A 27571-nucleotide genomic window follows, 5' to 3' on the forward strand; every position below is an offset into this window, starting at 1 on the left:
TACACATTGATATATATATACACACATACATAAACACACAGACACATTGCTATACTGTTGTGTACTAGTTGTAGCAAAGAAGAAAATAAAAGAATGCAACACAAAAACCAGGCGTGTATTATCAGAAGATCAATTCATTATTTATTGAAACTGCTTGCATACAAAATATATTGCACTATAACCAGACATGTAAACCCAGACACCTTAAATGCTAGTAAGTACGTATTTACACAGGGAAACAAAAAAATGCCCAAAAGTGCTCACAAGATTTACAGCTTTTTAGACTACCCTGGTTTAAGAATGTACACGTTGAGATTCTCTAGTAAACAGCCAGCAATGTGCCAAGTTAGTGTTTTTTTTATGTGTTATACATTCTGGAGTACAAGAAGAAACATTTGTTGCAGTATTGCAAACAAGAAAAAGTCAAAGTTGGTTTGAAAAATTACTCTGTTGATCCACACAATATTTTTTAAAGACTTTAAATGATCACATTCACTTTCATTTACTCCTTCCTTTTGGTAATATTGCCCATAAGTCATATGAATTGACAAGAGTTCAGTGAAAATATCAGCAATCTAGTTTTTAGAAATGGACAGTCATCACACAACTGTCATTAAAATTGGTTATAGCCATAAAGGAAACATTGAAATACACCATTCATTCTGCAAACCACATTGTAGATCAACAGAAAAGTCTCTTAAGTGCTTTCACACCATTTAAGTGTTGTTTTAATACAGTACAGTTGGATTCAAAAGGTCTACCAATTGGTTATCACAAACCCAAAAACAAATAATATTGTAATCCCAAAATTGAACAGTTTGTTTAACTTAAATATTGGGTATTAGTCTCTTCAGGATGAGTATTATGATGATGATGACACACATCTGAACAAATAATTCCATTTCAGCACTTCCCTAACGAGTATACATGGGCAGCATGCAAGTTTCCAATCGCGATGTACATTTTCTATTATCGTACACTTTTCTTTTTTTGCAACATTATAAGTTAGTATTAACCCCTAAAAATATAACAGCATACAAGTTAACTTCTTATTGTTAAAAAGCTGACTTTAATGATCAGAAATGTTTTTTTAATGGGAACAGAATACAATATGATGCATATTCCATCCAACTTTTTCTTCCTCTCATTAATCCTGTGAAATATGATTTAATTCTAATCTTCATCTTTCTTCTAATTCAGTGATGAACAAAAAAAAATTATACACCACAAGCAGAAAATATTATTAAGTGTCCAATTTTTTTTTAGAATTCTTAATTTTTCAATCTTTTTAACCTAATTTTTCCAATATCCATATTAAACACACAAAAAAATAACTACAATTTGTACATCTGGCAACGCTTAGGAATGAAATGATTTGAGGCTTGAGCGCACTTTGAAATCACGTAAACTTAAAAAAACATTTTTAATAAAAGAATTAACAGAATTCAAACTTTGTTCCTCAAAACCTGAAGTCATTTATCTACTTTAAATGGGAAAAAAATGCAATTTAACCTCATTTAAAGTCCTAATCAAAACAATTAATGTAATAGGTTGCTATATTAGTTTTTCTTATCATTTTTTGAGACACTTAACAGTATAGGAATGTTATGAATTCACAATTTTATGTGAAATTAAAAGTTTTGGACCTCTGGAGTTTCTACGTACATTACTACCAAAGTGACCCAACTGTACTATGGAGAATACTTTTGTTTTATACAGCAAGTTTATTATCAAGAAATCTAGCATTTAAATGATATCAAACAGCAACAAAAGAAAAAAATAAGGATAAGTGCACATTTGAAACAATAGTACAAATCTTTCTTCAGACAATTTATGACATCATTATATACAATATGTCACCTTCTCCTTTTGCACAACACTAAACAACTTCATTCTGTTGATGCTTTATGGACAGTAAAAAGAGTTATTTGTACTCAAACCACTTTTGGATACTTTTTGCAGAAAATGCCAAGCATAAAAAGATGCAGCTTGGATTTAAGTTTAGTGACAAAGAAATGACAACAAATAAGCACAATTTAAAAAGGAATACTGGCCTCAGAAACTGGAATGTGAGCACGAGGACTTGTGTATATCCAGAGTGTTGCACAGAAAAGAGTGTTGCATGTGCCTAAAAGTTGGAACAAAATTACAAATCAGTCACATGTTCTTAAAAACGGGGGTTTTGTTTTTGGGGGGACAAAAATGTACAAATCCATGGCACAGAGACAAGTTTTTAAAAAGCCAACTCCCCATTTGGATGTGAAATACATTTTAAATCTTGTTATCTTTGTTGATATAGGGATAGACAATATGAATTTGTATGCAGGAAATGAAGCTTGAAGATTGAATCATCAAAACACGGCAAGAAGCAAAAAAAAAAACTACAGGCTGCGTGTTGCCAGATTGGGATGTGATACATAAATGATATCGCAGGAACAGAATGACTAGGACAGATGAATGTCATCAGTCAACAATCCAGACAATTCGCATTGTACTAAAAGAACAGTTTTTTCTTTAACTCCGAGGCTACCATTGACAGTAATAAACGTTCAATCCATTTTAAATGGGAGGGCTGGCAGCAAAAAAAACAACAAAAAAACGTATTTTCTGCCACTATCGCACTTTAAATGGCTTGAATGTCTATTAGTGTTAAACAGATGTTAATTCTTATCAATGGCAGTGAATGAGTTAAAGAAAAAAAATCATTTCAGAATCATCGTGCCAGAAAAGCTTTTAGTATATATATTACAAAATGTACAGATCACTAAATAGACAACACGTAAAGAGAAGGGGATTTCTGCTAGCTTTCCTGTGTTAACAGCTATACATTTTTTTAAAAAAAATTGAATGCATTTTTTTATTTAGTAGTAGATTTGATTGCATTTGCATGCCATGGATTTTATGTTTGCTCGACTTCACTGTCGGTTTGATGCGTTTTTTTTTTTTAAATTGATAAGACCAATTGAACTTGTTGTACATAGGCACCAAGAGACAAAACTGTGAAAAATGTGTAGTGATGCTTTTAAAAAAAGGTCACCACAAAAGAGTCCAATCTCTTCCAAGCAAGGGTATCTTACCTAAAACGCTTCTTAGGAGTTAAGAAAGCTAAATAAAATATCAAAATCCCAAAGATTTGTTCAAGTTCAACTAAATGATGTGTTTATAATCTACCTAATCTAAATGGGATCTACTAAACGAGATCCCAGTTAGGAAACTTGTCCCAAAAATGAGATGCCAATAAGCATGAATGTATTTTGTGTGAATGTATACATTTGCTAGAAGTTTACGTCTTAAACTCTTGCTTTGTTTACTTTAGTCCAAAAAAGGGCTGACACTAAAACGCCACCAGGACAGTCCTAAGACTGATATTTATGTAAATGAGTGTGATTTATGATCGTCATTTGTACAAACAAACAGAAAAAAATAGCATTGATGTGTCATATAAAGTGTTGCCCTCACGTGATCTCATCCTAACTTGCCATTTTCGGTATTATTATGAACAAGAATGTCTTAAAAACCCGCCACAGTTCTCAGTGTTGCCCTCATTATATCCTAACCAGTCTTGAAATATACACACACGAGTAATCCTACGTTTTAGTACGAAACTTCACGGTGCAAAGACAGTGAAGGATAGTAGCATGCGCTTCAGCCATGTGGCTTAATGAGCTAAAAAAAAAAAAGCAGAAAAAAAAGTGTTGCATTGAAAATTCCTACACAAGAAACTGCTTTTTTCATTCCTTACTTGCTGGCTGAGGGAGGGAAAAACATCCATTCAGTCAGTCACAGACCGGCCGGCTGCACTACACGGAGAAGTAAACACAAGTAGCAGACAGGCAAAAGGTCTTCACTACAGTAAGCCTTCCATTCTGATGGAAGCTCCTGTCTAATAATGTAGTTGACAAAAAAAAACGGAATAAGAGGAAAAAGAAGTGGAAAAAAAAACAGGTTAATGAGCGGTTGTTTGCGTATGTGCGTGTGCAGAGTGTGGGTTCATCTCTGAATGTGTGTGTGTGTGTTTGTGTTTAGTGAGAAGGTCCTCCAGTGTTGTATCTACGACACGCCGTTCACCAAAGGGGGAGAATCCTGCTTCTCTTTCTTCATTCCTCGGTCTCGAACGGTTCGCTGTTGATGGCGTAGCGGGCCCTCGGCACCGCCACTGTGCCCACCCTGCGACGAGGGCCCTCCTCCTCCTCCTCTCCCTCCCGAGGAATGTTGCACGCTACGTTCATTGTTTCCATCCACACGAATCTGTGGGATAAAAGAAGTGTACTGTGATACAAAAACTAGTGAATTGTTGCTTCAAAATTGTTTGACTATTGAAATAGGTTTGATTTGAAGACAGTACACAAAAAAATCCTATTGAAATAAACAAATGAATTTATTTACGATTGAATGGCAGTACCTGCAAGCTATCTTCCTGTGGTCTCGTTTTGGGGTCTCGGATATGACGAGGCCTTGGGTCACTCCATTGAACATCATCACCTGAAAAAAATGTATATATAAGTATTACAACATATTTGCCAACACTTAAAGAGTTTTCTGAATTTGATGTGATCACGAATGTTCCAATGACATATAATTTAATGGTCATTTCATTTAATTTTGATCTGGTAATACACAAGCCAATTTGTTAACATTCACTACAAGCCTAACATTGGTACTTAAAAAAATGTTAACTTACTTTTATATCCTCCTCTCCCTCTTCCTCCTCCTCCACGGCCCCGAAGACCCGCCCCACCTGGTCGCCTTCTGCCGTCTGTCCGTCTGGGCATTGTCCCACCTCCGGTCATTAACTCTTCTGTGGGAGCCAGGGACCAATCGCTGAGCTCGTCTCTATGGTCTGATTCTGTCTCTGAAGCATTGGAAGCCTCAGAGTTGGTGCCTAACCAGATATGTAAAAGTCAGTTTAAAATATTACTAAAGTGTTATCAGTTTCTAATCAGGTACAATAGCAGTAAAACAAATGTTGTCTAAAAAGCTTTCTAAAAACAAAATCTGACTGATGATGTATTGGGAAATCACCTGAAGCAAAAGCTGCAGTCCCTCCTCTTCGTCCTCGACCGCCTCTTCCTCCTCCTCCCACATAGGGCTTCCCTCCTGCAGCCCCTCTCCCAAGACCCGTGCCATTATCAAAGACGTAGCTTTTGTCTTTCTGATTTCGTGGGCCCGTCCCCCCTCCACCCCCACCTCCAATCTGTCTGAGTTGCTCGTCAATCTGAAGACGCTCCAGACGAAGCTGGTCCACCTCCTGCAGGTATTGTGAATGTTAATTGACATGCGACATTACATAACAGTGTATACTTCGAAGACAAGATGATCAATGTCATGTGAAACTGGTTTGAAGTATGACAAAAATAATTTCTACAATACCTTCAGGTAGTTGAGGTGATAGTCCAGTAGTACCGTTGCATTTGAGATGCTTTCCTTGGTCCCCACAAAGACAAAGGGCACCATCCCCTATGGCGAAGATTGTCAGAAAAATTAAAGTCCAAGAAATTGTACACGTCCTCCTGACCCACTTCTCATTGAGAGATAAAATTGGCATAGTTACTGCTAGTAATTGTAGAAAAAATATTGACAGAAACAATAACTTCTTAGAAGTAAATTATCAGTGGTTGAATTACATATAAATGCCATTGTCCCAGTATAGTTCTTCATACATAAGTACGTAATTTAATGCATACTATAAGTTATTAAAAATACATTTTATAAATGTGAGCCTGTTATTGGCATTTTGGCCCACAAACAATCACACTTTAATTTGCTTGGGTGACTCACATCATCTGTTGCCGAGGCTGTTGCTCCTACGATTGGTCCAACCAAAGGCTTTTTGTCATTTTCTGGTTCAATACGAACCCGGACGACACCAGATTTATCAACCACTTCTTGGATTAGTTTACCACTCTTCCCAATCACTTTCCCTAAAAAAACACACACAATTATCACTATGGACTCATGCAGTTATTTTGCAGAAAATTAGAATATCTGTGAAAAATGGAGACTGTTTAAAGGAAAGCAGTTGTACTTTCATGTAATTAGATTTATGCTTTACTAAGTTGCCAGTCACATAAATCCCTAATCATGCATTTTTTGTATTCACCCTTCTATATAAATTCTAATACAGTTATCACCCTGGCCCTCCAAAATAAAAAACGTGGAAGACTTACTCGACTGTTTTTGAGTGACTCACCTACTAAGTTCCGAGGTACTTTAATAACATCTTCAGAGAATTCCAAGAAACACCGAGCAATACGGACAGCTTCCTGGTCCTTTAGATAAAACATCAAACATGAAACACACTTTAGTATTGTGAAAATAACATTGATGAGTACCGTATATTCCGGACTATAATTTTTTTTTCTTTTTCTTTCTGACCATAGACAGCCTGTTATATTGGGGTATTTGGCTATAGTTATATGTAAAAACATTTTTCTTTTACTTTAATAAATGTTTGACCTTGGTTTTAAATTTTAAAAAAATGCCCTGCCAAAAATGCGTTTCTAGTGAGAATCAGATGTTTTTTCTCTTCATTGTGTATTCTATGGCTGTTGGTACTAATATTCCTAAAAATATGAAACGCTAAAGAAAATATTCATGTTTCTATACAAGCAACACCAATACAAATGCAGCAAATGGAGTTCATTAAAAATTTTGAAATAAAAAAAATTGTTGAAAGGTTTTAGTCTGAATTAAATTGAATGATTTGAAAATATTCACTGAAGTATGTGGTTGAAATCATCATAAAATCGTCTCTGATTGAACTTGAGACACATGAGGGTACAATACCTCTCCGTAAATATGGAATGTACAAGTCTCTTCATCAAGGTCGATATTAGTGACTCCGGGGACTTTACGGGCTTGCTGAATGTTGGCACCGTGAGTCCCGATGGCGAGCCCCATTAAATCATCACGCACAACAAATTGTTCATGGAAGCGTGATGCCAGCTGTCGGGAACTCTGCAAGCAAGCCAAACAAAGAAAGTAAATAGGACTTGTACTTTTGATCTGCCAGAAGGGGGCAAATTGATGTCATGACAATTTTCTTCATCTTTATTTTTGTGTGCTTGCCTCGAGTTGTCTGCTTGCCTCTTCATTCCTCAGCATGAGAGACAGTTTGGTGCGGAGGCTCCTGAAGTGCATGTCGCTCATCATGCTGGCCCGCTTAGCTGTGACCTCATTCACCGACTGTAACAACATATCAAAATACATCACACTTCAAAAGTCTAACTTCAAATAACTGGAGTAGATGAACGGTCTTCTCCCTAAAGTCAAATATAACACTTTCACAGTACATCTAGATTTTGACCACAAAATGTGGTAATAAAAAAAGCAAGACGTACCAAGATAACCAACTGCTTCTTCTCAGAATCATAGGTGACACTGAACGCTCCGACAGCCTTTTTAAAGTCTTTGTGTGCCGATTCCTTAGAACACCTGTAAGAAGAAATATCATTAGTGAGAGTTACATTGTAAATATATAGGGAAATGATCAAGTGTTTTGCTACCATTGTAAAACATTGGCCCCTATCTGATTTCTAGTATTTCTTCCAATATGGTATACTTACATCTGCCGTAGATCGTCAGGGACATCCAGACGGATTTTGAGGAAGGTGGCTTTTGTGGCTGGTTTGCTGGGATTGATCGGCCGTAGCCGCTCCAGCGTGACTATCTCGTTTAATGTGGCGTCACAGGCAGCATATTCTATAACATAGAACTACAGACACATACAAATATAAGAAAACAGACTATCAAATAGAAAGAAGTATCCGTCAGATGTAAGGGTCTTTATAAATAAATACCACTGATAAAGAAAAACACTCAAATGAGACAAAAAAAATAGTGACCTGGTATTTAGTAAACTTTTCAAATGCTATACAGTAAAATATTTTGTTCATCTATTGTCTGCAGGTTGATTCCATACAGCCTATTTCAGATAATAGTGCAGAATTTTCTGCAACTTAATGTAGATAAATTCCATATGATCATAAATAAAAGAAATTGATGAGATAATTTTTGGACATAATTTTGATGAGTGATGAAAAGACTTGAAAACTGATTAATGAAAAATAGGTGAACTGCATTACTGAAAATCAAGATAAGTTGTGCTTTCTGAGCAAAATTTCAAAAGACATGGGAGTCCTGCCCACTGGGCGTGCCGTGAATGAAAACTTAAACTGAAGCAGAGAAACGAAAGTGAAATAGTTTAGCCTGAGTAACTGAAGCACAGAAACAAAAGAGAAGCAGTGAACAGACCTACCTCTCCTTTAACCATGCGAACTTTGGCCAACCACCATCCACATGGTTCCTTGTCATTTGCCCTGGAATACACCTGGCAAAACCCACATTTTTTAAAGATTATTAATCACCAAACATTGACAAAAAATAGATAAAGAAAACTCCCAAAAGAGAAAATATATTGTTCCCACCTCAACCTCATCGCTCTCGTTGATTTCTTTGCAGAACCCTGTTGGAGGAGGAAATCGCACATCCTGCAATGGGATCTGGCGCTCCGGCTGCCAACTAATACAGAAAAAAGAATTGATTTAATCACTGCCTGCACTACAATAATGTCCATTTAATTGACATTTTTGCATTACTCACTTGTTTTCAAATGCAACTGTGATGGAGCCTTCGTGGACATCCTTCACAAATGCCTAAAGAAGCACAGAGGTCAAATGAAAGATATTTGAAAAATATTCTGAGATACTTAAAAGGTGGGCAAACATCAATCCTGGTATGTTTTGTAACCTCAGCCACATTAAATGTGTGCTGACAGTTTGGCTCACTCTGAAGTTGTAAAATCTCTGGATTTGTACACATCAAATGTTGAAAGTAGGACATGCCATGCCCTGAAGGACACCAGACAAAGTGGCTTGCCTGTGGGTTGCCGGTGTCCTGAGTGTGACAGACTACAAGTAACCAATGCACAGAAGCCAATGTACAAAATGAATGTTAAAAGTAGGGATATGCACAACACAATTTTTTCATTTTTTAAATATTTTACTGATATTTATAATCTGATACCGCAGCAATGTACTAATGATGAAATTTTCCAAAATGACTGACTAAATTGAAGTAAAATTAAGATGATATTCTGTTCTATATATGTTAGCTGAAGAAAAATACACTGCATTCACCCCCAAAAATTGTAGTTTTTTTGTGGATTAATTATTTTTGCTGTTAATTGAGAATATTTTCATTTGCTATAGATGGTTGCCTAGAGAAAAGTAAAGTAAAACAGTTACATCTATAATATAAAGCAATAAATTGATAAGATGAAAAGTACAAATGATTTAACCCTATAAGAAAGGCCCCGTGTCCAGTCCCAAGAGCATAAGTGCCCCCTAGTGTTTACTCATGGACATACAAATACATTTTCAGTGTATCAGTTCGCACCCTGTCAAAATGAACTGGACGTCTATCACCGTCAATGGCAAACAATGAGTTATATAACCAATTGAAACCAAACTAAAATAAAATGTTGAAGATATTTACAATAGAACGAATATGAAAGAACAGATCTAGAAGAATAGCCATCCATATATTAGTATGACTGATCGACAACTGCTTGCTTCACTCAATGAAATCACATTTCATTCAGTTAAGAATGAACACCACCACTGTTTTCTACTAGAAGTGTCTTAGATCAAAGGTAAAATATGATCCATTAAAGAAAGTAGACATGCTGTCAAGGCAGATTTCGATTTAACAGCGTCATCTTTGTTGTTTACCGGCGCAGTGCGAGCGAGAAGCACGGAGGCCGGAGCAGGTACTTCAATCAATGCTACTCCAACCGGGAAATTGCTCACGGTACGTACGCATCGCATGCTGCTTTGCAAAAATAAAAAAGATAAGGAATTTAAATTAAAAAATTGCAACTTACCTTATAAAAGGCACCGCTTGTTCCTCGCACTTCCACTAGTAGTTCATCCATGATGCTTGATACCACAGCTCGCTAGCTAGCTAACCACAGTTAGCGATTGGGGTAGCTAGCTAGCTGGCTAGCCTGATGCTAGCCAAGGCAGAGGGTTCGAGGGAAACAAATAAATGTGTAGCCGGAAAGCGATCCCTTGTACTGCGAGTTCGTCAAATCTCGATTTTGTTGAAAGCTAACATACGATTTTGCATTTACGAGTAATCAAAGACGACGCATATAGATCGCGCAAAGGTTTGCTCGTAGTAGGTAGTTAATGTTGTGTGATTAGTGGTTAGGCAGCAACTGCTGCTACTCGCATCTATGTGACGTCTCCGGTTTCTTCCTCGACTCAGATCCGAGGCTGCTTACGTTCAAGAAGAACTAGTGCTGCTATCCTCAGGTTACTCATCAGAAGAACTGAATGATCAAAAGGAAAATCAAAAATACGATGCGACTCATTTTACGCGAACGACATCTTAAAAATAACTCAATCAGTGGCACGTCATTTTTGTCATAGATGTGCCCTTCCCACCTCATCTATCCCACGTTTTGCATTTGTAAGACGAAATATTGAATGATAATCATAATTATGTCATGTACAGAATATATTTTTGGGAAAATACATTTTTCTAACATGGATAGATGTTTACTGATTTGGGTTATGTATTCCTATATTTTTAAAGTAATTTTCTTTATTTTAAAGTCAAATAAAACATAAGAAAAAGATACAGGCAAAGCCCTCATACAATAAAGAGAAAAATTGTCTGCCTTTTCAAAACACCCCCATTGTAAATATCTAACAATTATTTCTGAGTGAAGTTTATGTTGTGTGTAAATTGTGACCGTTTTTTTTATTTGTGATGTATTCAATGAACTGTACACTAAGTAGAAAATGATTTGCAACTCATTTTAATCAGTTTTCATGTATACTTTATACAATGCCCTAAAATAATAATGGAATTCCAGGTTGTATGTACATTATGGTTTCGTACAAAATGAAACACTCTGTCCAAGTCCTTGTTAAGTTTATACAATGTCATAACTCAATAGAATTGAAATTGCTTTGTCCTGTATATTATAGTCTTGTATATAGAATGAAAACACTCCAAAAGCTTTCTATCTAACTCCTTGTTAAGCACTATATACCCCCCAAGTGACGTGTTATTTTCTTTCTTTTCATTTGTTTCTTCCATTCAAGCGAAAAAAATCCCAAACATAGCTCATCACAATTAAAAAATGCTTCTAAACCAGTAAAAATGCTTAAAACTTTGCATCTATGTCCCCTTCATCATTTTTCTCCCCCTCCTGCACATGCATGGTTATTCTGATATACACTATTCCGTTCCAGTACTTGCACTAATTGCGTTTTACTTCAACAAAGACAATTACTTTTGGTTTCAGTCTCTTGAGTGAGTCGAACTCTCCCGTCTTCGCGCTCCACGTCTCTGTAGAGTAAAGATTTTTGAGCTTTGAGTCGACAGGCCAGTGACATAAAGATGGAGTCCACATTTTGACTCTCTTTTGGGTCTTTTGCAGATGTTTCAAACAGAAGCATGTTGTGAGAATCTGCAAACTTCAATGCTGTGTTCGATGGTACCTGAGGAAAAGGATTATTACTACAGATCATTAAATCTGGGTAAAATACATCTTTGTAATACTACTTGTCCTTTTTGAGGCTAGTAAATGAGACACAAACAATCTACAACGTAAAAGTGTGAATAATCAGCAATCATTGTGAATTGGTTATAATCAATTGATGGATTATTCATTTATAAAGACCATTCTCGATGATGTGATTTCTGTTTTAGGTAATGCATGAATCTACTAACCTGTATTTGGTCCACCAGATCACACTTGTTCCCTACAAGGACTCGAGGTACTGATGCTGAAACCCGATGACCGTTACATTCCTGCAAGAAAAGCAAAGATGTGATTCAAGACAGGCAATTCAGGTGATTTTTTTGGAAGTATTTATGATAAATAGACAAAACTAACAGGCAAATATTATGTACACACCATTGCAGAGTGCAAAATACTGTGTAGTAGTCATGAAATTGGTTAAAATGCATTAAAAATGAAATAATAACTCTTGATTTGATCACTAGTTGTTGCTGGGACAAACTGAAATTGTTAAAACTCACTTCGATCCACGTTTGAAGATTACGGAAGGAAGCCATTTTGGTGACATCATAAACAAAGACAACTGCATGGACATTACGGTAGTAGTGCTCAACCATGGATTTACGAAATCGCTCCTGGCCAGCTGTGTCCCATACCTGCACCTGAAATTAGATCATTTTTTGATGAACATTCAAAATGTGGTTATTGAAATATCCTATAACAATATTCTGATCAGAGAGTAATGTTTAGACCCAAGACGCGTTAAACTTGTGGACCGACATTGATTTGAACCCAGAACCCCAGAGCTGTGAGGCCAACATTCTCAATAATGTAAACAAGCTGACAATATATATGTATTTTTAACCTTTTTGTGACAAAGCAGTCTTAGAGCTTAGAGATGTTACAGAAAGGATAAAAGTGGACAGATGAGATCAATAAGGAGGATGGGAGGATGGATTTTCTCGACAACAATACGAATTTAACAAAACAAATACTTAGAATAGTAGATTTTTCTCCATATACTATTACTGAAAAAAGCCTTAGTTGGCAAAATACTAATGGCCAAAGTGCATTGGTTTGACCACAATGGCAGTTGTTAATCAAATGCAAAAATCATTTAGTGGATTTAGAATAACAATTAGTTATCATTCAGTGTTGAAATTGACACCACAGAAGACGCATAGTGACAAATGTCGTCATTATTATGATGAAGTAAGTAGATGATGGAGTAGCTAGAATGACATTTTGTATATAGAGGCCAGGAAACACCTCCGATTCACATCCAGACACGCATATATTACCTTGATCGTCTCTCCTTCAATTTCCACCGCCTTTTCACTGAAATCCACGCCTATCGTGGCTTCAGTCTGATTGGGAAAGCTCCCCCCAGTGAAACGGAACGTCAGACACGTTTTTCCTACATTAGAGTCCCCAATTACGATGATCTTGAAGATCCGAGTCTGGATGCTCAGTTCCAGGGAGGAGGTGCTTAAGTCCGCGGACGATGTGAAGCTGGCGCCAGCCTCGTTACTGCTACTGGCCCGGCTCCGGTTTCGGTAAACATCCATGGATGATGTCAGGATGGTGACATTGTCATCTGTTCGGCTCGACCGAGGTCCCCTCCGTCCTCCTCGGCTTTCCTCCTCTGGGGAATCGTTGGTCATGGTGCCCGTGGATCAGATGCGAAAATCGGGATGCGAGAGTGGAGAGAGGAGAGGTGGAAGAAGAAGAAGAATGGGTGGATGGAGTGAAGGGAGGTGACGGGGAAAAGAAGGAGGAGACTTGTTGTGTCGTTTCGGGAAGGGCAGAACATTTAAAAACACACGAGCGCAGGGAGGAAAATCATGTATTATAGTATTTTGTAGTATTAATAATGATCAATATTTAGATCTTTTTCTTGGATCACTCTATGTAGGTCCTTAAACTTGCACTATTAAGCCTGGTCATGCTCCCTACATGAGTTATAGCCTTTTCCAAATTGTGTTTTTAGAGAGATGGTAACTCTTTCAATTTGAATATTTGAGTTTATTCAAAGTCAAACCACTAGAAATCACCTTTCAGTAAGAGGAAACTTTTTGTATACCTGCTTTCAATCAAGTGTCAAACCTATTCTTGCCCTCTATATTCATGTGTTCATTCATATTCTAAACCACTTATCATTACCAGGGTCGCGGAGGGTGCTGGTGCCCATCCCAGCCAACTACGGCCACACATTATCTTGATGTGAAATACTTCAATGTGTTCATCCACTATTCCATGAAATTGTTGGTGGATATAACACTTAAAACAAAAGTTGGAGTGTGCAACAGGAGTTCTCCAACTAGTCGTGATCTGATTAGTTGCATATCATCACATTCCATGAAGTAACATGGCCTCACTGCACAGGATTGCTGTGCTGTCAGATTCCAGCCCTGATTAAGACAAAGTGGTTTCTAATTCTGTGCAGTTCCCTTTTAGAAAATTCAGTTTTTAAAAAACTACACCGTGCAAGTATGCATTAACAATAATTAATACTATTTAGTTTCCAGATAAATGATTAGTCATATTAAAATGTAAGTAATATGTATACTTAAGATGTGAAAGATAATTTATATCTCTCATATAACCATTTGTTCCATCTTTATTGATTTATTATATCAATGTTGTCATTATTCAGATTATATTAGTAATTTAATAACTCCCACACATTCATCCTATGAATAAATTTACAATAATTGCATAAATTGTATGGTTTTACAGCTAAAATATGTCGAACAAATCTTGAAAGTGAAAGCTGAATGAACAAAAAGAAATTAAATCGGTGTCACTCAGCATTTACTAAAAACTTAGGCGTGAAAAATGGTTGCCAGATATGTAAGCCGCTTTACTTCCATCCTGACACACACTTGGAAATAATCCTAAACACGTTGGCAAATACTGTCCCTCCTTTTTTGTCGACGTGTGACACTGTTTTTTGTGATATGCACCAGCGCAATCACACATGTACCATTTGTGAACGATCCCTCAGACAGACACAATCACTATGGCTCAAACTCTCTCTTTTCCCAAGCTGCAAACATAATCTCTTCGTAACACACAATCCCAGCAAACACACGCAAGATGTGAAGAACAGTCTTCTGACAAAAGCTCCCTTCTTCCATGGTCAAAGACTTATTTGTCTGGGACTTAGACAGAGGGAGACATTCATATTCTGAAGGAAACTAACAGTAAAACTGACTACACATCTGGGTACAACACATCACTTTGATTTATTTGGCTTTTGTGTTGAAAACACATTGGCCAAATGTCTAAACACAATAATACTGGCTTCAATGGAGTGTGAAATGTATCTCATATCATTTATTCACTGTGAAACCTACAAGTGGAATAGTAAAACATATATGATCGTGTTGAAAGGGCTTTCATTTCTATATGTGTACTTAAATACTACATATATGTTATGAGTGGTTTGCGTGTCGGCCTCACAGCTCTGGGGGTCCTGGGTTCAAATCCAGGTCATGTTCATCTGTGTGGAGTTTGCAGGTTCTCCCCTGGCCTGTGTGGGTTTCCTCTGGGTATTCTGGTTTCCTACCCCATTCCAAAAACATACATTTGAGTCAAAATATCTATAAATCAAATGTGTAGGCCTCTAATATATTTGATTTGAAACACACACATTGACCTCTAAGTGGTGCTAAAGGAGAAGTTACCCATTACATTACAACATCATCATGTCATTTTGTACATTAAAAATAATTTTCATTATATCAACTACTGTTAATACCTTCCATTTTGCCAAAGCTAAATAAGAATCTGGTCCACACATTTATTCACAAAAAACAGCAATTTATACACATATCCATAAACAAATAATGATTCTTCATTATTTCTATTTGGTTTTCTTGACAATTCTGTACTGTAAAACAGAATATTTAATAGCAAACACGTACATACCCATACTATATCTGTGTTGATGTGAAGTTGTTGTTTTGAAATGAAATACAAGTGTCCTGCTTTTAAAAAAAATAACTTTCATGTTTTTATGGTGCTGTGAGCAAAAAAAAAAAACTTATATACAATTCCAAGTGAGAACAAAAATATTGCTCAAATCCCCTCATAGAAAATATGTCAACATGACCCTTAGATCACTTGTACATATGTCGATTTAAAATCTGTTCCGAGAGCATTTTTAGCATTGCATTTATAAATACCAGAGTTCATGAGCACTGGGTTCTGTATTACCAGGCTACCCTCTTCTGTCATATGAATCCCTCCTTGAACTATGTAGCGATTATGTGGAATCAACGTTGTACGACCCGGTAAAGTCCAGGAGATATCCGGCTTGGGTACACCTGTGGCTACACAATTTAACTTTACAGGTGTTCCACGGTTTACTCTGCTGATAGAGGGCAGCATACTAGTGATGCGTGGTGGATAGACCATTACTGTGATAGGGTATGATAACGTTGATGTGCCAAAAGAGTTGGAAGCTTTGCAGGTGTATGTTCCTTTGTCAAAAGTTGCAATCTGTCTCATCTGGAGGGTCCCATTGGCATGGAATGTAACTCGGCCAATAGACTGAGGTTTGTCTAAAGTAAAGCCATTGGGTAGAGTCCAAGCGATTGTTGCCTGTGGCCAGCTGTCCGTGATACAATGTAAATTGAGAGTTTGGCCATATGTGATCTTTATTCCTCCTGAAAAACCAAAACAGAAGGGTATTGTAAAAACATTTTGCCTTAAAATAAGTAGTCATAAAGAGTAAAAGCTCTACTTTACCTGTTGGTCCTCTGATAACTGGTTTCCGTCCTGCTTCCAATGCATAACGCTTCTCGGCTTGTCCCGCTACATTCTTTGCCAGACAACTGTAGACTCCTTTATCGCTCGTAGAAACCCGAGAGATCCACAGAGTTCCGTTTTCCCGATGATGGGTGAAGCGTTGTAGCCTAACACCAGGAATTAGCAGTGTCCCATTGGGTAAAACCCATACATACTCTGGCTTTGGTTTACCACGGGCAGAGCATTGAAGATACAGATCCCCACCATTATGTTTTATCGATAAAAGTTCTATGTTAGGAACAGCAAAACTTGGCTTTTCTGCTATGGGTGCCACATCTAATTCAACCAAAAGTGATGCTTCTCCAAGTTGGTTTTTAGCTAAACACATGTACTTCCCTTCATCTGTTTTCCTCACTCCTCTCACTTCTAAACTCCCATTCCGATGTACTTGGAAACGACCACTTAGATAGGAGAGTTGGAGTGAGTGGCCGTAAGGGGTAACCCACCAAATCTTTGGCTCAGGTTTCCCCTCAACATCACAATCTAGTAGTACAGTTTGATAAGAAATACCTACAACTTTTTTGAAACTCTTTCCTTTGTTACCATTGATAAATGGTTCCTTTGATTCAACCACAAGAATTATGTTTTTTATGTCATCACCAACAGAGTTTCGTGCCACACAGGCATATGTCCCTTCATCTGTAAGTGTTACTTTTTTCACCACTAATATACCATTTCCCACTATCTCAAATTTGTCAGATGATGTGGGAATGATTTCATTTCGTGGTGAGATCCAGAATATTTGTGGTGTAGGTTCACCAATGGCTTGACAACTCAGTTGAGCTGTTTCTCCATATTTCACCGTAACTTGAGATGGAGATTTGAAACTCATTCTTGGTGCATTTGGGCCAACTTTGACACTAACCTTTCTCTCATCTTTACCAAGTTTATTCTTGGCATAACAAGTATAGTCACCCTCATCTTGTTTGTCCATCTGCTGGAGAAGTAATGTTCCATTGCCAAAAATAACATAGCGCCGATTGCGATAGCCATTGTCATCTGACTGAAGCGCATTATTGATTAGTGTTCCATCTGGTAGACTCCAGGAGACTTCTGGATCTGGGAGGCCTGTTGCTACACAGTCAACCTAAGAAAGATATAAAACATAAATTGCAGTAACTGCACCAAAATTGATTTACTGACACTCACAAAAATTTTGTTTAAGTTATTAGGTTCCTTATGTTGCCAATTCATTTCTGTACATACTACAATACCTGCACATTTTCTCCAAAATTGACTCTTGGTTGTACTGTCCTCGCATGTTCGATTCTAGGCGGGGTCATCAGAACATCCACCTAGTACAGAAGAAATATGGATTGAATTAATGAGTGGGGTCACCTACATTTAACTTCATATGGTATAGACCTTGCTAAATAGAGTTTTTAACATTTATACCCGAAAAACCTCCATTTCTTCTCCATTGGGTCGCTGAAAAAAACACAAATAATTTCCTCCATCCAGCTCCGTTAACTGAAGTATTCTCAGAGTTCCATTCCGGAAAACTTTAATGGTTCTCTCTGGACTGGGGATGGATGAAAAGAAGAGATTATTTCAATATTTTTACATAGTGATACTAAATGTTATAATTTCAGTATTCTTATTTTTTTTAATCCAGTTTCCCATTCCGTATCCATAACCTGTAGTTATAGTCCATGATGATTTGAGATGGCAGTTGCCAGATGGTCCCTCTTGATGAGCCAATTGACTCTGGACAGTGTAAGTAGACAGCAGAACCATACAAGGCTGATACTGAATGCTGGCGGGATGGTAATGCATGACGACTTGGAGAGAAAGGTAGAGAAGGATTGCGGGTGTTTGAAAAAGAATCCGCCCGCACTTCAAGATGGACTGTTCTTTTTGCAATGCCCACTGTGTTTGTGGCTGAACACTCGTACCTGTGTGGGAATCAATGAAAATCTGAATTTCTGTCTTAAACGAGAACCAAGACTATTTACAGTAACAAACATTTGTTTTAGAACAGTTAATAAAGACTCAACATATCTAAAAAGTATATCTAAAAATCTCCATTTGACCACTTTTTCAATGAAATAAATCATAATATTCCAAACTTTCAAAACGACTCTAGAGAATATGCTTGTCATATTATTCCCTAATTATTGGATAAATCTATATACCTCCCCGCATCAGCTGGTGAGATGTTCTTGAAAAACAATGTCCCATTGGGAAAGACGAATAGCTTATGTCCCAGAAACTGTGATGGCCTAACATGGATCCCTGATGGCAGTGTCCACTTCAAAGTTGGCAAAGGTTCACCTCTCATGGAACAATGGACATATACATTCCTTCCTGGGTAGATGTAGTAATTACTAGTTAGCAAATTACATTGAAAGTATTTTCAATAGGCTACATTTCTTATAACTTTATGGACATTTGATGTGTGTGCAATACCTGTTGGAATGATCAAAGTATCACTTGTGGCTTCACCTATGCTTGGAGGTAAAGCTGCAACATGAAGATGATAGGTAACTGTATCAGCACCTGCTGCATTACTTGCAATACATTTGTAGTCTCCTTTACTTGAGAAATTGGTTGAATGCATTTGCAGTGTCCCGTTCTCAAGGAGTGACATTTTAGAGATGGGAGTGTGAATGGTCCCAATTTCTCGGACAAACGTTCCATCTGGTAGAATCCAAGAAATGTGTGCTCGGGGTTTCCCGGAGGCAAGGCAGTCAAGGCTTACACTTTTGCCAAAATAGTTAGCTATCTCTGATGATCTGGGAGATTGGATCTTGGGTGCTTCAGTTTGGACCGCTAAGGTAATAACCATACGATCTGATCCAAATTTATTCTGGGCAGTACAGAGATATTGGCCTCTATCTTGCAGTTGAACGGTTTTGATTAGAAAAGTTCCATTTTTCAAGACTTCAAAGCGGGAACCATGCTTGTTGTTGGCTGGTATTGTGGCACCTGAAAAGGAAATTCCGGCCCAGTAAGTCAGAAAATCGAGAAAAATCCAATGTTCATTTTTATATACAGTAAAACAAACAAAACAAATAGAAAATTCAACAATCATGAATTTCAATGATAATAAATGGCTTCACTTCATGTGACCAGACTCAGAATTTTACCTGTGGATACCTTTGTCCACGAGATGCTTGGTTCGGGAATTCCTGTTGCTTCACAATGAAGAACAACATCCCCCTCTGCCAGAACCGACACGCTGGCTTTGTTCAGTGTAGTGATTCGAGGTTTGGTCCTTCTATCACCAGCTCCTAACAGCATTACCTTGAGTTAAACTTCTCAACAGATTTTTCAATAAAACGTTTATAGGTTAAAATCACATACCTCCAGCAGGCAATTGAATTTCCCGCTGTAGTCCTGGTGTCGTAGAATGGTGAGTGTGAGGGGTGATATTCAAATCAATGGAAGATGATGTTGTTGATTTATCAAGGTTTTTAGGTCGCAGGGTTGATGAGTATGTAGGTATTGGTGGTCTGAGGATTGAAGGTCTTGCAAAAGATATCGGACTGGGTTGAATTGTATTTGGCGGATTATAGTAGTTAATGCGAGGTTTGAGTGTTGCTATCTTTCCAAGCTGGGATAGACGGTCAATATATGCCTTGAAAAAAAATGCATATTGGCAATTAGTAAATACAAAATATTGATTTTACACATCGCCAAACGACCGTGAATGTACCTGTCTATATCTGTTCCTCAGCTTTGTAAACAACAATCGATCTCTGACTGTAGTCTTGACATCCAAAGAATTATTTTGATGGGAATAATGGGTTAGTGTTGGTTCCATGGTGCTGGTTGTGAGTTTTAATGTTTTATCTGGGATCTCCGGTCTGGTGGTGGCCATTGGGATTTGAGCATGTCCATGAGGGAAAAGTCTGGTTTCATTTGTGGGAATAATGGGTAGCACGGCACCTAGAAGAAAAGCAAACACAGAATTAGCTATTTCGTTGTTAGGAATTTAAGTATTATCAATTAAAAACCCATTTCCAGTATTGTACTTACCTTGCTTGGGACGAGGAAATGACCGTTGCCCAGGCCACTGAGTGTAATGATGACGGTTTGAAGGTGTTTGGGATGTTGAAAGTATTTTGTCCAACAGATCATCATAGCTCTGTGTAACCAACTCATTTTGAGCTGATTCACTCACTATCTCTAGCTCTGTTTTCCTCGTTTGAGTTTCTGTTCCAATTATTATTGTTGTCACATTTTTCTCCATTTCATTCTCCTGTGTACCAGAAGAATTTTTCAATTGTATTTCTATGTCTCTCTCTGATTGAGAATCTCTATGATTACTTTCAAGATCCTGAATTTCAGTGTTGGATTCCTTTCTCTTCTCTAAGCTTTCACTATCTTCATTAACGCCATCTTTCTCTGTCTGATAGTAAGGAGTTACAGTAATTTGTTCAGAACTTGCCCAACTAGAGGTGGTAGTGGTGGTGGTGGTAGTAGTAGTAATTGACATTGATGTGGGAACATTAGATTTCAGCGTTATTGAGGAATTCAGGAATGATTTAATGTCAGGAATAATTTTTCTTGTGGGTGGCTTTCTTCGTCTGAAAGGTGGCCTTCTTCTATTTGAGCGACCAGGGATAAATTTCCTATTGCCTGAACCAAATTGCACAGTTTCCGTTTTTGTAGATGGGGTTCTGACAGCTGAAGTTACTCTGTTGTATTTTTCTGTTATCACACTATTATGAAGGAGGGATGATTCTGTACTTCTGATGATTTGTGCCTGTGAAGTTTCCGGTTGGGATCCTTTTGTTCGCAATTCAATCTTGTTATTGGAAATAGTTGGAATGGGGAAATTATTGGCATTTGAAGAAATTTTAGTTGTGGGTTTGACTAAACTGTCTAAAACATTAATGGTGGTAGAATCTAGTAATGACAAGTCTGGCTCTTGAGCAATGGGTAATTTAGCATTGGCTTTAGCCAACACTTCTGCCCAATAATTTGGGTCCAATGTTTTTGCAATAATGGTGGGTTTTCGTTTAAAATGTCTCTTTGGGTCTTTGTTTGAAAATGAATCAGGATTCCTTTGCTGGTTTCCCAATGTAGGAACGTGTGTTGCAAATGGGCGAATAGTTTCTTGATAATCTCCTGCGGAACCCTCTTCCATATCAGGGTTTAAGATAGTCTGCTTTGATTCAGTCTTTTCTTCAGAGTTATAAGACACCTTTTCTTCCCCTGTGACTTCCACTATGTGTGATAGCATGTCAACTCCATAGAGATTTGAGGCCAAGCAACTGTATTCTCCTGAATCTTCTTCCATTAACTTCCTCACCACCAAAGTACCATTCTCCATTACGACTGCCTTTCTTGTCTTTTGTGTCGGGAGAAGTACTTTATTTGACGGCATGTACCATATTGTTTGACTAGGTTGCGATGATGTGACTTGACATGGGAGGGAAATTGACCCTCCTTTTTCAACAATCATTTTCTGGCCATTAAACGAATTAGGGCTTGGCAATCGTTCTTTAACAGTAAGCCTCAAAGACATCAAATCGACACCTGCCTTTGTTTTGATCATACAGTGATAAAGGCCAGAGTCAGACTGAGATGCATTCATGATCACAAGATTACCCGTGTCATCAATTTTGAGTTTATCAGTCAAACTGTCCACGATGGACAAATCCGGAAGCATCCACTCCACTTTCACGTCTTTCTGTGAAGTGACAACACTGCATTGTAAATGAACTTTTGACCCTTCAAGAACAGTCTTAACCCGCCCTGTAGTCCCACGTTGAAGCATTGCCCAGGATGCAGTTAGGTCATTGTCATCCTGCTGTCGTCTAAGGCTGTTGATTGTCTTGGTAATTATTGTTGTAAAATCCAAAACCAGTTTTTTGGTTGTTGTTTGCTGTCTATTAAGTTTTAAAGTGACTCTGTGTTGAAGTAGCCATGCTGGTTCTGCCACCAAATAACCCTTTAAGTCAGTGAAATAAGGTGAATTTTCATTAGCAACTTGGGCATATTGATACGTTTCTCTACTGGTGTTGAGTCGTTGTTGACCTCTTTCCAAAATAGCAGGACTTTCGTAGTAATATGCGACCAATTGCCAAAGATTTTGTAATTTTTCCCTATCAATCTCACACTCTAAGTTGGTTGCCAATGACACATTGACAGACAGCCCTTGAGCTGACCGTGGATTAATTGTCCAGTTTATATCTGAACTGTCTCCCGGGTGGCGCATTTCACAGTCCACATGAGCTTTATTTCCATGGCTATCTGAGAGAACAAAGCTTAAATGACCCAAGGGCTTTTCAAAGTCCCGGGTATATGGTAGATCTGGTTCTGTGTCAGAGTCAGCCCAAATTGGGTTATCCCACAATTTAAGGGAAGATCGAAGAACTGGTCTTTCACAGGTAAGCTGATTTTCACTTAATGTAAACACCGATGTTCCATTCAGGGGTTGTGGAGAATAACACTGAGGACAAATTTCTATTGTGCTTGTCTCACGTTCCTTTTTACATTTTATTACTCCTGGGAAAAGACGAGGAGAGAAAAAAGGATGATAGGAAAGGAACATTCATGGATTTGCCATTGAAAAGTATGCATTGTGATTTATATTTTTACGTCAAACCTTCATGTGTAGCACTCCATTGAAGTAGCCAGTGAAGTTGACAATCACATGTCCAGGGGTTGCCATGAAGAGTGAGAATTTCCAGTTTTGGAGATGTGCTAAGTATAGTGGCAGGGAGCTGTTCCAGTAAATTGTCTGAAAGGTGTAAATGTCTGAGACCCAAAAAAAAAAATCAACCAGGTTTCTAGATTGAAAAGTTGAACTACTGGTGTAAAACAAGAATGATAGGTTAATGAACCTATCAAGCACATTTTTGTTGACTTACTTAAGTCCAGAGGTCCAAAAGTTCCCTAATAGTGACAGTGTAATGAACGCATGGGGATGAATCTCTTTAAGAAGATTCCCTTCCAGTTGGAGTAGTTTAAGAGAAGTCAAACCGGATAATGAGTATGGTTCGATGAAAGTGATGAGGTTGTGGTCCAGGTGAAGACGAACCAAACCAACTAAACCATCAAACAGACCAGGTTTCACTACTGGTAGCTTGTTGTAACTCAGTTTCAATATCTGAAAATGGAAATACAGAGTCCATATTATGTCAAATATAACATGGGTAAACGTGTGATACATTACACAGTACCTGGAGTGACCGCAATCCGTAAAATGTTCGTGCGTGGATTACACTTATGTCATTTCCATGTATCAAAAGCATTTCAAGTTGCCGGAGTGACTTGAAATCTGATGCTTCCATCTCAGTCAGACTATTATATCTGTAAGTGAAAGAAATACAACATTTGAAAGACTGTAACTACACTATTATTTCAGTGATTTGTGGCTATTTGGCATTCCTACAGTTGGCAATGGTTTAGGATTGTTGTACCCTGTACTAGTGGTGTTAGTAACATACTACTGTGAAGCAGCAGGGCCTTTTTGAATAGAGTTTTGGCATCCCAGCAATTAAAATACAAAGAGCTATTGAAAAACCTGCCATGTATTCCTCAGCTTTCAGCACATTACAATAAGCATATCTTTGCAGGATTCATTCAGATTCCATCTATGGTACAGCACAGTAGATGCTTGAATCAAATACAATATTAATCAAAAAAGTGAGAATTAATTTTAACAGCCACAGTCAGGACTTCCACAATTCACAGTTTCACATGTCGTATTATTATTATCTACTATAGTATTCTAAAAAAAATCACCAGGAATCAAATAAACGCCCTAAATTATTACTGACCTAATGTTACCAAAAGTAGATTTTGACGAATTTATATTTTATATCTCCTGTTTTCTATGTTCCATTTGCATGTAAACAAATCCATTGTGGGTTATTTATCTACTCAGTGTGTAATACCACTGGGCTGAAAGCTTCAATCACTATGCCAAGGCCCACATGGAAGTGATTAAGAGCTCTCCCCAGGTCAGCTTGGAAGCACATGCTGGTACTAAAACTTTAGCTCGTTTCAAACAGAAGTCATATTAAACGCACAATGACTTGTGTGTTGGCTATCTTCCTGATAACTGCTTTGATATATATTTTAAAAAATATCAACTGTTTTAACCAAAATAGACAAACAACAATGCAGCAGAGTTTACATGATTCTATATTTTACATTTTACACAAACACTAAAAGAGGTCTGCATTACATATAAAATCATCCAAATCAGAACAGATTTCAAAGCATTTCCTTGAGTTAACATGATACATTTTCCAGAAATGCAATTTTATTAAAATGTGACCAAGTCTTACCCCAAGTTGAGCCGCTCTGTGTTCTTAGGAAGGGTTTTTGGTATAGCCGTCAGATGTCTGAACGTACAATGAACATCTTTAACACTTGGACAGCTACAACTCCGTGGACATGGAGGTTCAGCTTGTACGGGAAAGCTCGGCTATTGGGGAGACATGAGAACCCATTTGGGGAAAGTCAGGTAATAGAACATGACACTAAAATGATCCATTTATGAAAACATTTATCACAGAAAGTCCACTGCGACGATGTTGCATGACTAGTCTATGAATATTGATGGTATATCCAAATTTTTTAAAAAATGAAGCAATTACAACCTCCCTAATAACCTAGTTCATGTCCTAAAAATAAAATATACTTACCATTAGACATAGAAGCAATGAGAGGAGAAGGGAAACACACACAGCTGTCGACCTGCAGAGGATTTTAGTCCACCACCACAATGCCATGACTGGATCACTGAGGAGACTCAAGCCATTAATAGATCTGCATCAAGTGAAAAATAAATGGCATGTATAGATTAGCACTGCATTTAAATGGGTGTAGTAATACATTTTTGTAAATTACAAAATGTACGCACATTGCACTGAATCCTACAGTGCTTTGTATCCATAACCAAGTGTTTATTGAAAGCCTTTACCTTTATTTTTCAGATATGAGTAAGTTCTTCTGGTAGCAAGAACTTTAAAGAGCAACAAAACCTCAACTTGTTTCCACTATCAAGTGGTCTGGAATTGTCCTCTCGGGTCAACACTACATTTCTACGTGGTCTTCCTCAATGATGACTTTACCAGTCCCTCTGGAGACAGTGGGAGAGGACGGAAGTAACAGAAGACAGTAAAAAATAACAGGTAACTAGTGAGATGGCCTTAAATCGTAGTCTTCGAAAAAGAAAAAAAACATCTCCATATGTGCTATGAATGACCCTTTCGGGTTGATGATTACTGACACATTCTTTCATTCTTTTGCAGTTCACCCATTCCAACCTGGTACTTCCTGGTAGCTGTGAACAGGGCCACACATGGTGCGACCAACTTTCCAGACTAAGCTTAAAAAATGCACACTTGTGCACTAGTTTAAAGTTTCCAAGGCACTGAGGGTGACCTCTGGGGAGGAGAATCCTTGCAGTTCTTTGCCATCTTATTCAAACGTGCAGATGGAATCATCAATAAATCATATTGAAGGCCTTATTTGGTTGTTACCTGAAGAATTGGCAGGTATGTAAACTATGTGAAAAGTCTACAATCTACATGTTTCTTTAAATTGATCCAACATTGGCATTCTATGATCTGAGTTAGTACTGCTTCAAAACATATTTCATTTTTCACCATATCCAATGGACCTTGGTTTATCTAAGGGAACATTTTGGCCATGGTACTCCTTGTACTTCAGGCTATTAAGGAGCACATCTTGCTGGCAAAACACACCACAATGACAAGCATTGAAGAGTGAGAAAGATGAATCAAGATTGCACTGCAATTCCCACAGTATTTTTTTTCTTTTCATGTCTATCAATGGCTTTATCTTTACTTAAAAGGATAATGCCACATCTGGTCATTGAAAAAAACCTAATGTAAAACAGATGTACAAGAATCATTAGTATTATCAAACTAAAGTTAAATTATTAAAATACATCATGCACTCACCTGTGAATTCTGCCATCAGATGAACCAAATTGGCTAAAATAAAATCCACTGCACAAAGTCCTTAAAAAGTTTAATAATAGAAAGCAAGTATCCAATTGGTGTGTCAGTCCGTCTGATGCTTGCTGACTTGTGAAAGTGAGGAAAAACAAGAGAGAACACAAGAAGGGATGGAGCTCAGCGAGTGTGCTTGGATTAGTTTGACCCTCTGTTGGTCCTCAAGGCATCTGGCTTTCAGATTAGCTTCTTTCCTCCTCTATGGTCCCGTTTTCTCTGTTCAGAGAGGAATGCTGCACAACTTCTCCATCCCCTCCTACACCTACGCTCCTTTATTTCACCTCCCCAAATTTCTCTTTCCCAGTCTGCATCTGTCTGCTAAAACCATTAGGGTATTATTTTCAAAATTTTCCCCCCTTTCTTCCGGCTTGTTGTTTGCCAACTATTGCAATCTCCTACATTGTTTCTCACAAAATGATGTTCCCTTGCTTCCAAAATCCATTTGACTTTGCAGGATTTGTGATTTAGAGTGAGTTTGGTATGTTGTGTTTGAATGTAGTTATTATTTATGTACACTAACATATAACATCTGGATTTTGGCCTGCTTATTCTTGACCGAAATGGGAATTTAGGATTTAAAAGGTTAGCATTGATTTTTTTGTGAACTGTGTGTCAGTAAAGTATGTTTTAACCAAGGGTTAAATTCCCTCAAAGTTTAAAGTTATTCTTTCAGTTTTTTTTCTTTGTTTGCGTATTTTTTGATTGTGGTTACACACCCTGCCCAGAGTAAATTTCTACTCTGCTACTGCATAATCAGAGGTAAATACTTGGCTTTTTTGCTTCTAGATTTCCTCATAAAACCCAAAACTATGGTTCACTCCAAAAGCTGGCATTTAGGGGTCCAAATCATAGCGTTTGAACTCATTAACATTTTGGAACACTTAAGCTGTTGACTTGTTAATTTCACCTGGGTCAAGCTCCAAATGTATCTCAATAGGCCTTTTGTACACAACGTTTGCAGTTCATGGGAGGGGGTGAAAATATAATGCCGTAGATATACTTACACAACGCATGCTCTTGTTCACTATATTTATAAAAAATGTTTTTCATTCTTTGCCTTTTTTAAACAGAAGACAACTGTTCGTCACTTAACACTGTCTGTCCACACCTGTCTTGTATACGCACGGGAATGTCATCAGCTCATTATAATGATGTCCATGGACGCTGCTTGTTTTTAAGAAGCCACATGCAAAACCTGAACTTATGACAGCTCATTTTGCAGAACAAAAAAAAGGACTCTTAAATGTGGTTTCACAAATGTGAAAACCTGGAA

General features: G+C 37.6%; 3 protein-coding genes and 2 long non-coding RNA genes across 5 annotated transcripts in view; 2 read left to right on the top strand and 3 right to left on the bottom strand.

Moving 5' to 3' along the window:
* LOC144207347 (uncharacterized) overlaps positions 1-27571 on the top strand; it is a 166136-nt gene that overhangs the window by 130199 nt on the left and 8366 nt on the right. The gene's annotated exons all lie outside the window — the stretch shown is intronic.
* fmr1 (fragile X messenger ribonucleoprotein 1) lies at positions 316-10391 on the bottom strand. Its single transcript, XM_077732303.1, has 15 exons — positions 9884-10391; positions 8602-8654; positions 8427-8520; positions 8258-8329; positions 7566-7714; positions 7341-7434; positions 7069-7185; positions 6787-6957; positions 6191-6269; positions 5779-5921; positions 5371-5457; positions 5023-5248; positions 4682-4882; positions 4403-4482; positions 316-4248 (listed from the first exon to the last, which is right to left on the bottom strand). The coding sequence occupies exons 1-15, from the start codon at positions 9932-9934 to the stop codon at positions 4051-4053; spliced, it is 1815 nt and encodes a 604-aa protein (XP_077588429.1). The 5' UTR covers positions 9935-10391; the 3' UTR covers positions 316-4050.
* LOC144207079 (uncharacterized) lies at positions 9395-25703 on the top strand. The gene is made up of 7 exons (XR_013328558.1): positions 9395-9652; positions 9740-9810; positions 11453-11552; positions 11764-11868; positions 24967-25093; positions 25252-25449; positions 25570-25703. It is a non-coding gene; the product is annotated as an uncharacterized LOC144207079 (long non-coding RNA).
* Positions 10810-13298, bottom strand: rab33a (RAB33A, member RAS oncogene family). The gene is made up of 4 exons (XM_077732304.1): positions 12838-13298; positions 12058-12198; positions 11746-11826; positions 10810-11513 (listed from the first exon to the last, which is right to left on the bottom strand). Exons 1-4 carry the CDS (start codon positions 13198-13200, stop codon positions 11289-11291), a joined length of 810 nt encoding a protein of 269 aa, XP_077588430.1. The 5' UTR covers positions 13201-13298; the 3' UTR covers positions 10810-11288.
* On the bottom strand, positions 15502-26420 carry LOC144207078 (matrix-remodeling-associated protein 5). Its single transcript, XM_077732305.1, has 17 exons — positions 26245-26420; positions 24961-25084; positions 24601-24740; positions 23488-23617; positions 23176-23414; positions 22911-23062; positions 20333-22810; positions 20010-20242; positions 19658-19931; positions 19441-19584; positions 18761-19279; positions 18487-18658; positions 17989-18246; positions 17747-17873; positions 17566-17646; positions 16292-17438; positions 15502-16209 (listed from the first exon to the last, which is right to left on the bottom strand). Exons 2-17 carry the CDS (start codon positions 25045-25047, stop codon positions 15656-15658), a joined length of 6735 nt encoding a protein of 2244 aa, XP_077588431.1. The 5' UTR covers positions 25048-25084; positions 26245-26420; the 3' UTR covers positions 15502-15655.

The sequence above is a fragment of the Stigmatopora nigra genome, chromosome 14, assembly GCF_051989575.1.
Source record: "Stigmatopora nigra isolate UIUO_SnigA chromosome 14, RoL_Snig_1.1, whole genome shotgun sequence".
Taxonomy (NCBI): Eukaryota; Metazoa; Chordata; class Actinopteri; order Syngnathiformes; family Syngnathidae; genus Stigmatopora; species Stigmatopora nigra.